This window comes from Besnoitia besnoiti, chromosome I (genome assembly GCF_002563875.1).
Source record: "Besnoitia besnoiti strain Bb-Ger1 chromosome I, whole genome shotgun sequence".
Classification (NCBI taxonomy): Eukaryota; Apicomplexa; class Conoidasida; order Eucoccidiorida; family Sarcocystidae; genus Besnoitia; species Besnoitia besnoiti.
In genome coordinates this window covers 6,479,301-6,493,365 of record NC_042356.1, presented here as the reverse complement: position 1 = coordinate 6,493,365, position 14,065 = coordinate 6,479,301, and the positions used below count along the sequence as shown (strand labels likewise).

The 14,065-nt window shown below is 54.7% G+C and overlaps 3 protein-coding genes across 3 annotated transcripts; 2 read left to right on the top strand and 1 right to left on the bottom strand.

Annotated features, from left to right (window-relative positions):
* Positions 1-3,172: 3,172 nt before the first annotated feature.
* On the top strand, positions 3,173-5,620 carry BESB_009240 (histidine acid phosphatase superfamily protein; the record flags this gene model as incomplete). Its single annotated transcript, XM_029359678.1, has 1 exon — positions 3,173-5,620. One exon carries the CDS (start codon positions 3,173-3,175, stop codon positions 5,618-5,620), a length of 2,448 nt encoding a protein of 815 aa, XP_029222591.1.
* Positions 5,621-7,327: 1,707 nt separating this feature from the next.
* On the top strand, positions 7,328-12,460 carry BESB_009230 (uncharacterized protein; the record flags this gene model as incomplete). The annotated part of the gene is made up of 15 exons (XM_029359677.1): positions 7,328-7,732; positions 8,131-8,298; positions 8,537-9,029; positions 10,939-11,027; positions 11,083-11,164; positions 11,222-11,243; positions 11,296-11,446; positions 11,502-11,589; positions 11,641-11,707; positions 11,769-11,860; positions 11,914-11,964; positions 12,021-12,100; positions 12,155-12,191; positions 12,244-12,320; positions 12,377-12,460. The coding sequence occupies 15 exons, from the start codon at positions 7,328-7,330 to the stop codon at positions 12,458-12,460; spliced, it is 1,986 nt and encodes a 661-aa protein (XP_029222590.1).
* Positions 12,461-12,579: 119 nt separating this feature from the next.
* On the bottom strand, positions 12,580-13,610 carry BESB_009220 (ribosomal protein RPS3; the record flags this gene model as incomplete). The annotated part of the gene is made up of 3 exons (XM_029359676.1): positions 12,580-12,744; positions 12,900-13,039; positions 13,163-13,610. The coding sequence occupies 3 exons, from the start codon at positions 13,608-13,610 to the stop codon at positions 12,580-12,582; spliced, it is 753 nt and encodes a 250-aa protein (XP_029222589.1).
* Between the last annotated feature and the right edge of the window lie 455 nt (positions 13,611-14,065).

Sequence of the window (14,065 nt, the reverse complement as noted above, 5' to 3'; positions counted from 1 at the left end):
TCAACAGAAGCAACTATTTAAAGAGCTTATGCGTTCAGTTGTAGCGTGGAAATGGAGGATCAGCCATTAGTTACTCGCGGCGGGTTTACGAGGACACGAGGGATAGCCAACGACGGAAAGACATAAAAACCGCGTAGAGCGAAGTACTGACGAATGGAAAAGCGCGAGAGTGATACAGCAAGTCACCCTGTTTGATTCAGGGCAATCCGGTTGTTTGAATCGAAGGCGTAGAGAAGCGAAAAGTAAAGAAGAAAAGAACAGCCAGCACTTTTGCGCAGCGGAGCTTGACCCGCGAGACTGAGATTGGAGAAACCGATGGGTACGGGAGTCGCCGTTCGATGTCCCTGCATTCGTGTCGAGTCCTCACGTGGACAAAAGAGAGCGATACGAGGGTGGAACACAATCGCAAGGGTGATTTATTCTCTGTTTTTGAAGAGAAGAAACCACGGCGTGGGCCGCAGACAACCGAGGAGGGGGGACCGAGTTGCCGCCTGATTGCGAGAGTCGCTGCAAGACAAGCCTACCACCACGGCATGAATGACCAACGCGCTGTGGCTTGCCAACTGCCAAATATTGGGGCATCCAACCTGCAGCTTGAAGAACAAAAGAATCATTAAGGGACCTTCTGTTCTGCGAGAGTTGCCGAAGGCGGTGTCAAGCCAGGCACTCCAATATCGCAGGTGGCAAGACACGACGGGGCAGACACACTGCTATCTGGACTCACCTACAGTCCCCGACCTGTAGTGCGTCTGGCCAAGTTATCTCAGAATCCTGCGGCCCCTTACGACTTCGTGGTTAGTCATTTTATCTGAGCTTTTCAGCCCATCCACGACGCTTCCGATGTGTCCACTCAGTCAGCGCTGTATGCAGCAGAAAAAGTTTCCTTCAACGCAGAACTCCTCTTCGCGAGGGTAATCAACATCCCGTTTTTCCTGTCACGCGCCTGCACATCTAACATCAATGAAAGGCATTCCGTAATTCCGTACTATATCTGCTGCATCGCTATCGGTATTCACGCTTCCACCGACCGTGTGAGCCCGCGTGTCTGGCAGTGATGGGGTGCCCCCCGCCCCCCCCCCCCCCCCCCCCGTAACCCACATACACAGACGCAGTAGCAACTACATGGATGAACGTCTTCCCTGAAGCCACGAACATGGCGGAGGTGTTTGTTCTACTTCCCAGGCTCTCTGAGATGCCACCTGTTAGGAAAGCATTGTTGTGCCCTGTGGGTGATGACGCTCGTCTTTCCTCACTGGCAGTATGCGCGCAGATAGTGTCTTGGCTTTGCCCTCATCAATCTAGACGGCAGACAACACACGTTCTGAAGGCAGACTCCGCAGCACATATCTGTAACGCGATGAAAACAGTACAATCGCCGGCGTTGTTTGCGTCCACCGCTCAATCGACCGCGGTCCGGTTCACGTGCCAATCGAAAAAAAAATGGGAAGTATTCTTTTATTCGAATAAGTCTCGACGATAAGGCATTCTGCTTTCTCCGCAGAGTCTCCAAAAGGTTGTATGAAAAAGGCTGGTGCCCAGATAACGAAGGCAAATATGCTAGGTGGCAGGCCACACAACACCGCTGTGCCGAGCGTCGGAACCGTCAATCGGAAGTCCGGGGTCGTGTCTCTTCCGGAAAAGCGGACTACTAGATGGATCCCCGCTTTTTCCGCCGTTCATGCAAGTTGTTAGAAACACCAAATTCAATCTCTCCCCGCAAACGTCATCCGTGTAGAGGTAACGATTGTGACGGCATCTCATGAAATAGTGATTCCACAAAGTATGAGCGAGGCTCATCACTCGCGCACTTAATGCGATATGTGTTGCGGGTCGTTTAAAGATTCGATGTGCGGCACAGTCCGTATGAGCCTGGCTTCGTAGCCAGCGCTTGGCAAGTAGGATGCCGAATCAGAGGTTCTGATAGCCTTAGCAGACGTCGTCACGTCCTCTAAGAATCAGGAAGATGTTCTGCCATCGCCGCTTCGTCACGTTTGTATATGGATGACGCAATAGCATGCTCTGTCGTAGCAACTTGACATGGGTCCAAGGAAGCAGTGTGGCCCAGAAAGAAGCCACCGAGTAACTGGATGGTGCTGCCAACAATCACTCTTCAGACTGGCTGCCCGCAAATTCTCGCGGAATATGGAGGCACGAGAAATGCGTTGCTCTGGCACCCTGTGTGAAGGACCTATGGGACGGAGAGGAAAGGCCCCGCCAGATTCAAAGAATATGAAATGTGCAGATGGTTGATACCTCTATTGTGGATTTCCACAGTACCTGACGAGCGTGAAAATCTGTCGGGACACCGGACCGCTTGAGGCCGCGGTTTGCGGGATCTGTCTACTGTGCGCCTCGAGCTTCGGTGCTCCTGCCCTGTGGCATGAGCGAAGCCTTTTTAGTTAAATTCTCAGGTCACTACGGTAAGTCACTCATTCAGCAAGTTGCTGAGAGCTAGATATGATTTGATACCGCACGATTAATCTCTCAGGATTAGGAGACGGTCGTGTCTTCGTTTCATTCGTGTTGAAAGGTCACTCGGTTCGTGACCTGCCGTCCACGGCGCTGGCGGCGTGTTGATGCCACGTGGTAGCTGTTGCCGTCTTCCGAACCCATTCGGAGGCCGGCGGCCCACGCGTCCGCCTTCCACTTCAAAGACAGAAGGTGCCTGAACTTGCGTGCAGAAATCCAGCCGGCCTTCGCACGCTGTTCGCGATGCGCGCTGGGGGGGGGGGGGGGGGGGGGTCCCGGGGGGGAAGACACATGCAAAGGCTTGTCTCGCCATCTCGTGCAGAACGCGGCTTATTATGGCAAGATGGAAATATGTGGTCCTGTTTGCTGCGTCTGTGCGAGTTAGGTGGTACGACATAAGAAGGGAATCATACATAGGATATTTTCTTTCCAGCCCTTCACGTGAGGCTCTAAATGTCTTGCTAGCCATCGCAGGGATGAGTGTGCACGGGTCTGCTGCGGCACTGTGCACGCTCGCAGCTTCGTTTCTGGCAAATGGTGGAACGCTGTACAGCCAACCGCCTACTTGTATTGCTCCATCGGTTTGCGCTAGTTTGAGAGCTTTGAGCTTGAGATACAACAGGTTTGTCCACGTAGCGTGGGAGAAGTTCTTCCCCCGCTCCCCTCCCCCCTTGCTAGTGCGTTCGCCACACTCACTGGAACAATGAGGCTCAGCTGCGTCGCAACTTGGACGGCGCTGATTTGTCAGGCATCTCTCATTTCCAGAAGCGACCAGGCTGAGTCACCTGAATCAGCTTCTTTGGGCTCGTTGGATACTCCAGGAGATGTGTCATCCTGCCTCTTGCCTCCACATGGCGGATCGGGCACACGTGTGTCAGAGGCGCCGCTTGCGCATCCTGATGGAGCCGACGCAGCCCAGGGCTCCACTGATTCACCCGTTAGTGTGCAACATACAAGCGAGAAGGGCAAGAACCTTTCAAAACACTTTCCGGAAGACTCGGCAGAAGACATAGTGGAAGCTGCTGGCGCGCAGATTCCCGCTCTGGCATCGGCGGGATCGGCACGGACGGGGCGTGCGCTTCGTGGCAGCGATATTTTATACAGCGAATCGCGGCCACACTCGTACAGCGACCGACTGACCTCGTCTGCGTCTACAGCAACTCGTGCTGCCACGCCAATGCCCCGCCCCACGCTTGCTGTTGACTCGAAATTTGTATTCGTCCTTCACCGGCATGGAGCTCGGTCAGCGGCCTCGTACGCGTCCTCGACGCCTCTCTACGGAGATATCCAGCGTGAGCAGCTGCTTCCCACTGGAGCGGCGCAGCTTCGCAACTCCGGTTGGGAGCTCAGGCACTACCTGTTGTCGAGCTACAGCCCGTCACGCCGCGACTCCGATAACGGTAAACGCGGCGACGAAGCGCCGTGGGTAGCCTCGAAGTCTTCGGCAACCCAGTCTGAGGCGAACCGACCTCAGGTGCCCCACGCAGTTGATCCGGCAATAAAGGGGTCCTCGGCAGGCCTAAGTGCGGGCATTCTTGCGTGTCTTGCCTGGGCTGACGTGGTTTCAGACTGCGCGCAATTGCCTGACGCATTGGCCATACTGATGCGCATGTTCCCTCCCTCCAGCCTTTTAGTGCGGGCGTCGGCTTATCCTCGAACCAAATGGAGCGCTGCGGCTTTTCTAGAAGGTTTTTACGGTCTTCCGCACGGATTTCTCGTCTCTCCGGAGGACCTTGCGCGCGAAACGGGAACCAAGAGTGGAGAGCCGTGGTGTCTGTCGCGAGAGGTGTGCGCGCATGATTCCAGCGCCCAGCCGCATGCACCTGTCAGCTTTCCTGGTTCGTCAGAGACTCGGGTGCCAGGTTTGGATGTTTCCACGTTTAGCGGCCCAGGGGGTTGCACGGCCTTGAGCCTGCCCTGCATTCTGTCGGCTCCCGTTGCGTCCGACGTGTTTCTGAGAGGCGCGATCATCTCAGGAGCCCCTGCGGAGCTGTGGAAACTCTACAATGAGGTCCAGGCAAAGCCCGCGTGGATCGAGAAGGCCGCTCAAGTGCAGTCCGTCTTGGACACGGTGGCCGAAGTGTATGGCCCGGATGCTGTAGGGAGCATGGGGTGGCTGGCGGGGGATATGCTCATCAGCGAAGAAGCGGTGGGCGAGAAGGTGCCGCTGCGGAAACTGCACGATTGGCTCGACGGCCAAGGCGCTCAGAGACCGCGCGCCGACAAGGAAGATGCGGCTGCAGGCGAGGCTGCTGCGCCAGTCACCAGCGAGCCCGCGACTCCAAGCGAGGCGAGCCATGGCGCGCACGCCTCCACATATACGGAAGTCATCGAGGGTATTCGGGAAGCGTTCAGAGCATGCTACGACTTGGTCTACTCCGACGAAAAGATGCGCACGTACGCGTCTCAGGGAGCACTGCGTTTTCTCAATGCCATGCTGCGGGTCAAGACTTACGGCAGATCGGCAGATTTTGAGGAGCTCCGCAGGGTCGCGGAAGAAGTCGGCGGCTTCGAGACGCTGTTTCCGACGCAAGCTGCGCCAGGGGGCAGCGACGACGAACCTTTCGAGGCAGGGTGGGAGGCGCAGTTGACGCGTCCCGCGATACAAGAGGAGCAGATTCACAAGACAATCGACGACATCAAGGTCATGCTCGCAAGTCTGCACGACCACTCCATCATCGCGTTTCTCGCGACGTTGAAGGTGTACGACCACAATATTATCCCTCATGGCGCGAGAATGTATGTAGAGCTTGTACAGAAACAAGCCCCACTGTCCGCCGGTGGGGAAATGTTGGAAAACGGCCCGGATGTCCTTGCCCGGCGCTTCGAGCCGTTCACGGAGGACACGGGCGTGGATTCTCGACGTCGAGAACTGTCGGCTAATGCGGGCACGGCAGACAAGCAGGCGCCGGCACGGTTCATGCCGACGCGTGAGAATCGCTCTCACGAAGGAGCGGATGGCGAGGAACGCAGTGAATGGCCGCATTCAAGTTTTTTCGTAGAAGTTTTGTACGGCACGCCAGAAGTCGCAATGCGTGCAGTAACTCTGCCTTTCTGTGCCAAGGATTCGGGACTCCGCGGCACGCTACCCGAGACTATGTGTCCACTGAGCGTGTGGCTCACGCGGACATACCAGGCGCTCGGACAATAACACACTTCTTCAACAATCAATTTTCCGTTGTGTCCACTGCAGTGTAAGGCTCGCGTGGCTGGCAAATCCTCTCGTGATGTCAATGTGAAAGAGTGCAAGGAGATTGTCGCTTGGGGGGGGGGTCGGGGGGGGAGGGAGGGGGGAAGCTGTACGCCTAAACTCAGTATTATGGACTGACCAACCCGTGCAGGCTTCCTAAGAGGCGGGCTGCTTCCCGTCGCCTATCTCCCGCTTGGGTGTGGGAGCTCCAACTTCGGGACGAAAAAAAAATGTCATCGATATCTGCCAGCCTGGAGTACGAAGATCGGGCCAGGCGACAGTCGCGACCGACGGCCACCGCGAGTCACCTCTGACCCGTACGTATTATCATCGAGGCTTCAGAGCACTCAGGCAGAGATCCTTTAGTAGGACTTTCCAGGATCCGAAGACAAACCACTGTGCACAAGCCAGCTCGCTTGCGCGTCGATAAGTTTCTCAGCAGCATGTGGCAGCAGAGTGCGTTGAACATCCCCCAGTCGCTGTATCTCGCGGCTCTTCCACGGCCTAGTTGTAGATGATTGTAGACGCTTACTTGGTGAGAGCATTCCAGCACATTGGAATGCCGGTGCTGTCTTAAATTGTGGACTGCAGATCTAACCGTATCGCTGGACAGCGGAGTCTGTCTGCGTTCTGAAGAGGTGCGGGGGGGGGGGGGACGCAGACCCGGCCCCTCCCCTGTGCTCATCTTTCCCACGTCCGCCCAGAGGGGCTTGCTCCTTAAGGGTCCTGCTACGACAGGTTTAGTTGCCGACAAGCTATACAGTGTATATATACGCTTTAAGTCTACAACTAGGCCGTGGAAGAGCCGCGAGATACAGCGACTGGGGGATGTTCAACGCACTCTGCAGCCACATGCTGCTGAGAAACTTATCGACGCGACGAGTCGTCTTTGAACAGCAACTAAAAGGACGGATACATATGCATGTGCACATTTCGGCCTTCCGCGTCCGAATTGGGTCGAGCTGAACACACAGGAACGACTGCCACTTACACACGCGGCCGACTAAGGGGCTGCGAAGGTGGCGGTCGCTGAAAGAAAGGCTTGATGCCGGTCTCAACAAGACAGCGCTGGGCGCGGTTCTGACCGCATGGGAGAGCACTTTGCCGCGAATTGCGAAGCACCCGTGCTCGGCATGCCACCCACTTTCCCAAGGTTCCAAAAGAGCCTCAGTGCGCCAGGATTCAATTGAATTCGGCAACCAAAAAAGGATTTTCTTAGTGTGATGATCCGCATTGCTACAATAGACGACGACGCCAGCGGAGAAGCACGTTGAGGGGCTCGCTGTTCTGTACCGGACACGCAAACTGCACGCAGATCCCATCGCTGCCCGTAGCTGAACCCGCCGCCCCGTCAGTCGTCAGCACGCGCGCATGGTGCATGAGCAGCGAGCTCATCGTTTCCACGATCCGCGTCTCTGGGTAGAAAAATAATTCAGTGGGGTGTGCTAAAGCTCGGATTGTGCAGCGCAGCTGAATCTACGAGTCTTGTGCAGCATATTTGTTCAGTTAGAATTATCGGCACTTGCATTGGCCCTAGTGCTACAGGTTGTTGGGGCTGGGCTGGCTATTTGGGAGAGTGAATGGACGGGTTCGGCGACTGTCGTATTTTTTCGTGTATTGTCCAGATTACTCAACTTTTTTTTGAGATTCCGACCATACACAGTCAAAATGGGAGCTGTATGCAGCAGACTCAACAAAGACGCATCCAAAGAGCCCGCGGCGCCGCGACTCCCGTCGCCAGCTACCGCCGCAGATGCGAAAGCAGCGACACCTGGTGAATCGCAAGCGCAAGGTGAAGCTGCTGGGCAGTCAACCGCTCCTGGTGCTCAGCCGAAGCCGCAGGGGCGTCCCATTCCTTCAGCGATGGACGAATTCAAGCCTGGATCTGGCGCTGGAGTGTACCTGTTGGAGTTTCCAGAGCCTCAGACGTCGCTCGTGTCTCAATATGCCCACGAAGTCCCGACCACCCAGGGCACCGTGCTGCTACAGGTGAAGGCGCCCCCCTACAGCCCGATCCCCAAAACTCGCTTTGTCCTGCAGGGAGGGAAGAGAGTTCTGCGCCCGAATATCGAGGTAAGAGTCTTTACGGAGACCGCACTAATAAGCCCCGCGGTTGAGCACACCGACATGTACCCTTCGGACCTCTGCCTTGCAGCAGCCCGGAAGATATGCTCAGCACGGGAGGGGTGCGGCGGATGTCCTGCGCCCCGGTTTCCCTTTGTGGCACCATTTTGCGGATGTTGAGTGGTGTATCGCTGCCTGCGGGTGGAGTCCACATTCTTTAAGATCCGCGTAGAGGGTGCTACTGTTTCCGGGGGGGAGTCTCAATTCACTATGCATGTATATCTGGCATATTCGTAGATTGCAAAGAGAGTCGCTAGGTCGGCTTGCCATTGAAAGATCAGGCATCTGAGGACGTTATTTTTTGTTGTCGATCGTATTCGTTTCTTGTCTTGTGCGTCGGCCTTCAGGCAATGAAAGATACTCCTGGTGTGAAGGCAAAATACTGCGAGGTCATCATGGCTTTTGTTAACCTTGCGTCAACCTACAATGGTTTCCTGTGGGCATCTTCTCATCTGGACACAGCCAAACAGCCCTTCAGTATCTTCTACTTGGAGCGCATCAAGAAGGCACCTGTGGTAGGCCCGTGAACCTGCATCTATGTCACATGCAAAGTCTTTAGTGGTGCCCGCCAGAGAGCATGCGTTAGCGTGAGAGAGGGCAGATTCTCGCCAGGTAGCGTGGTGGAAAATGGTACAGCGTATGGTGAACTTTTTTGGCCCGCCCCCCCACCACCGTGAGTATCGAGATTAGGTGCGGACAAGTTTTCAATTAATGTGGTATTCCCGTTTTGTGAGGCTCCATTCATTTATTCAGATTTCAGACGAACCCTTGCCTGAAATGGAGAATTCGATGCCCATTGGAGGTCGAATAGTTCAGAAGGAAATCGAAAAGCCTGCTGAGACCGTCCATTTGGTGAAGCAGGGAGGGGAGGGCGAGCCCAAACAGGAGGGCGAAGACACGAAGGCGACGAGCGAGGACGTCGAGGGTCAGAAAGCACCAGAAGGTGATGGGAAGGAAGACAAGAACGCAGAGGCTGCCGAAAAGGCGCAGGAAGGTGAAAAAAAAGAGGAGGGAGAAAAGGCTGACGAGGCGAAGGAAGAGACCAACAAAGAGGAGGCCAAACAGGAAGAACATATCGAAGAGGGATTGTACGTGCGCTTTTTGGGTCCGGACTCCAGCGTAGGCTATCGGTTATTGGCTAGCTGTGGCATTGTCCCACTTCCTCTTGAGAAGGCGAAAGAGCTTATCAGTGAGGACAAACGGGTTGAGGACATCGAGGCGATCAAGACTGTCGTCACTAAAGCAGGTAAGCGGGTGTCAAGAAATTCCGCAGTATCAGATTGATATGTGTGCACAGCCCATTATCAACGGCAAAGGCTCACAATATTTAGCCGCAGCTTGCTCCGTTATGCTACAGTCGAAGACTTGAAGCCGCGTTCCGTGGTGTCCGTCCTCTTACCACGTATATCTCCTTGAATATGGGGGCAGACGAGTCAGAAGAACGCGACGCGGTGCTGCGGGAAATGGTGATGCCCAACGGAGATCGCGCCGAACGCCGAACGAGTTAACATCTTTGATGGGCTCTCGGACTGTTTGTGTTACGTGCAATATGGATCCTTGCAGGCGGCTTCTGCGTTTTGCAGAATGAGGTGGCGGAGTAGGAGTACACCGTTTTCTAAAGAAGAATGTTGCCGTGGTTTCTTATTTTCTTTGCCGATGTCCAAGAGGGCGCGAATTTTCAGTATCCGCAGCCGTGGTCGGGAGCAAGCATCCTGAGATGAGGGACGAGGACGCCGGCGAAGAGAGCAGGCATATGAATGAGCTGACCGGGAACACCGAGCCGGTCAAGGAGATGCACTGGCGCATGGCCACCGTGGACGTGCTGCGAGGGCGCCTCCTCTGCTGATGGAAGAGACAGTTCTAGGCCTGGTAGATGCGTCATCCGAGGGGTGTGAGCTTCCGCTTGTATGTGGTGGCAACGTTAGGCAGGGTGTACTTTGCGGTAGATGTCTCGTCACATGGTACCGCGTGGATGAGTTTGTGTATGAGGGTATGCATCTTGTTCGTGCCCCAAGAGTGCGGACGTATTCTTGAAGCGGTGCCCGCGAGCGAGTTGTACGTATTATTTGTGACAGCTTCGAACAAGTCAGTTCAACTTGGATTCCGTTGGTTTCTCGGGAACGAAGCGTTCCACTGCCTTACACTTGCGCATGTCAAACATGATGCACCTTTTCGGTAGGTGCGTGCGTGTGAAGCAGAGTTTCAAGATAACGCAGCTAAATCAGTGGCAGGGTTAGCGTTAAGCTTGCTTGAGTTGTTTGCGGGTTGCATCGTGGCAAACACCGTAAGTCGGCGACGTATTTCCGGTAGCCTCGGTGCGAAGACTACCCACCAAGAAGGCTGATAGCGAGAATCTACTGCTTCCAGACTGTTCCTTTTCAAATATTGGTCCCAGGGTCGCCACTGCGCATATTACGAAACTTGTGCTCGCTCCTCGCTCGGCACGGGAAGTTCCGTTGCGTGTCGCCGGTGTCACATATTTCGGTGACCCTCGCGTCCATGAGAACAATAGTCAGGTTGCTCCGCCGTGGCAAACGGCATACAACATCCAAGGCCCCCAACAGTGTATGTACCGAGGCATTATTGGCGGCCGGGGATCCTTTGCTCAGTAGAAAAATTTTCGCAGTGGCGAAACGGGTTCATATGTCGAGGTGTTGATATCCCACCGGTATGGCAGATAGGAACGGAGTGATGCGAATTGCACGGCTCTGCCAAACTGTTCTTTGTTTTCCTCAGACTCAAGCCTGACAGCTCGAGTAGACGATGAAACTTGGACCTGCCGGCGTAGCCGGCTTCGTGGCAGCGGTGCTCTTCATGGAGGGGTGTGCAGGCGCGGACGTAGGAGGATCTAAATTGTACGAGGAAAAGCAGTTTGATACACGCCCTGGATTTTACTATGGATTCATTAACAACGATCACTACGAGCATTATATGCCGGGCCGCCGTGGCTCGAAGAACCAGATCGTCAGTCCTGTCCCCATCCTTGTCACCATGGCCGCTCCACATCAGTTTCTGCCAGGGTAACACAATAATGTTAGAGTGTCCTCCCGGAAGCGGGATACGAGTTGCTCGTGCCAGCTTCGGAAACCCACTGCAAACAAGTAGGGTTTTTCCTCCTGGTGCTGGGAACCCCCGCTTTCACGATGGGTTACTAGGCGGCGGCAAGTGGGAACAGGGCGGGTGTAGCTTCAGTAATAGCCTTCAAATTGTGCAGCGGGGGTGCCAAGGCAAAGAAACTTGTCAGGTGGGTCTTCGTCTCCGGCTCCTCATGAGAATAATTGTCAGTGAGCTTCTTCAAGTTCAAGGCATACACCGAACTATTCTTGGTGGAGGGAATCACAGACCCTTGCCCAAGCCTGAAGAATCCGTTCCTTGCGGTTGGTACGCGACACGTCAGACGTTTTTACAACAAAAGCATACATGTACGTACTCCAACAGACTACGGATGTGTCCCCGTGAGGTAAGTTAATTGTAATCGAGCTTCCCCGGCTCAGACATCCACGAAAAGCCAGTCGGCCGGCACCACTTTTTGACACGAAGGCAGTGGCGTTCCGGACTGGCGTAACCCCGCATTATCTACTTCTGGCGGAGCACACGACATCTTGTCCGCCGACGTCGAAAATAGAAGTGTCGCCGACTGAAGCCGCGGAGGTGTATAGCCTGGTAGACTTTTGTTTGTATGGCTTGTTATACACGGTTCTAATGTAGTGTAAGACAGAATGACGCGCGGTCGGTGTGCAATCTGCATCAGCAGTGCTCTCATTTCATCTGGGACTTCAAAAACCGCCAAGCCACTTTCTGCTCTGGTAAGTATTATCTTGACTTAAATGACTCCAGTACGGGTAGTTCCCTTGTAGGGGATAGGTGGAAGACAGCGGAAAAGAGCAGTGGGTTCACAATCGGTATAAAGCCTTCAGAATTCAGGTGCGGTAGAGGCAGCCTGCATGCCAGCAAGAAACAATAACCACAAAAATTCTCGCTGTAGTATCCCCGGCTACGCTGTCTACCTTAACTACGTTGGCATATGTACGGAGCCAAACATTCTAGACAAACGGAAAACTACCATCCCCATGCAAGGTACTGATGTTATGTCGCACCTTCTATCGGCATATAGATCCGTGCGTGGACAGATGGACCAGCCCTCTGCACCGCTCGAAGAAAATGTGAATTCTGGACAGCAAGTGTGTACAACACCGCGAAACGGAGTTGGCGTGCTACGAACAGTGAACGCGAATAGGCACCTCTGCGGGGCTGGTGTCCCTCCCGGGATACACTCACCAACTGTGGCTGTGCAGCGGAACCCCTACAATGATCCCTGTTAGGCTGATACGTGGGCAGTACAAAACATCGACCCCAACAGACACTGTGCAGAGAGACGGTTTCGTATTCGCTGCGAAGGCGCAGGATCGTGAGTCAAGCGTGGGGCCACTGAGATGATGCGACCTAAAATGGGCCTCCAGTGGAGGGTATACGGCCAGACGCGCTTCTGGGAGAGCTGGCCCAACCAAGTGAAATAGACGTATTCCAATTCTCTCAGGTAGGTCGGTGATGTTCCGCTCTGGCGCTGAAGGATGGGGAGAGAGGCATATCTAGGGCTATCCCACTCCATCAGAGGCCGACAGAGCAAAAGCCGTAAGACGTCCTGAGGACTCGCGGCTCGCTGGCCAGATTTACTAGCCGAAGAAAGAGGTTTACGACATGAGGAAGAAACTAACTTTCGTTAAGCGGATGCTCTAGTGTCAACGCTCTTGGAAGTCATCTCCCTCCCATAAATCAACAGTCACGCACGAACCAATTCACATTTGACCATAACCTCCTTCGACCATCTCCTCAGGTTGCACGACAGGTATTTCGGGTTTGGGGTCCAGCACGACAATCGTATCAGGAAGCGGCGTGGAGGGACCCTGCTTGCCCTCGGGATCGTGAGGCAGCATGATCTTGACGCGAACTCCAAGGACGCCCTGCAAACACGACCAAAAGACACCCAAAGCCTCTTCTGCCTCTTCTCACCATGCGCCGACTCCGCCCTTCCTGCCTACCCTTCATCTCCTCCTTATGCCGGCGTTCGAACTCCCCTTCGCTGACAGTACATTAAGGCCCACGGCTCTTGTCTTACCTGTCGAAGCTGGACGGAGCGGATCGCTTGGTCGACGAACATCTTCGAGGGCTCTCCGGTGGAGATCAGATAGCCATCCTTGAACTTCATGCTCTTGGCTCGCTGGGCGCGCAGCTTGCCGGAAACAACGACTTCACAACCTAAATATGAAACAGAAAACATGCGACGCTCCCATCAATACAGGTGGTCGGTTCCCCTCTTACCCTGGACATCAGTCAACGCGTCAATTCTAAAACAGCAACCACCCACTCCTGCGAACTCACCCTTAGCTCCGGATTCCATAATGTGGCGCAGGACACCATAGCATGCGCGTCTGACTGCAAGTCCCTTGAGAAGTTTGTAGCGCAGGGATTCGGCCTGTGCCATGGCGCAGAGACCGCGGTGCTCCACACGCTCAGCGAAAAGCTCCACCGAGCCAGGCGCAAAGCCGAAGCGCTTCTGAACGACGGAGGTCAACTCCCGGATACGGCGTCCCTTGTCACCGAGAACCTCTCTGGTCCTGGTGGCGCGGATGATGATCTCTGTGCGGATGGGAGTAACGCGGACTTCCACTCCAGAGTATCCATCCTCTGACAGTGTGCACGACAAGAACTCATTCAGCTCGGCCTGGAAGACGCCATCCTTGACGAACTTCCTCTTTTTGCAGGTCTGCACGGTGCCAACACACAGAGGGTAAAATGGACGTACATTCCCCCTCCCACGGCAATACATGCACGCACTTAACGGGCGGACAGAAACGGCAAAGGATAGTCTGTCACCCCGCGTTTTGTTCGCTGTTGCCTAATACCCAAAGAGACTAGGACACTCTAAACATACTACAAAAACGCTGTCACACAACAATGTGTACGCGCCACACAATTGACAGCCTGCAATCCCATGCATGTTGTGAGCAGGTGTAGACATTCCGCATTCACACGAAACGACGGCTACGACTGTCGCCCCGTCACTGGCACTGAGATAGCCAAATACGATAGCAATTAACGCGAAATTCGTATGCTTCTCCGCAGACTGCAGCAAAAGAACCAGAGGGCGGAGAGAGTAGTCGCGATGGCCCTCCTCTCTGCACTGATGCTGGGGAGGACCCCAAGTCCATTTCTTACGTTGCCGGTCGACGCCATCTTGGACAAAGCAGGGATGCGCACTGTGTCGAAATACCACCACACAAA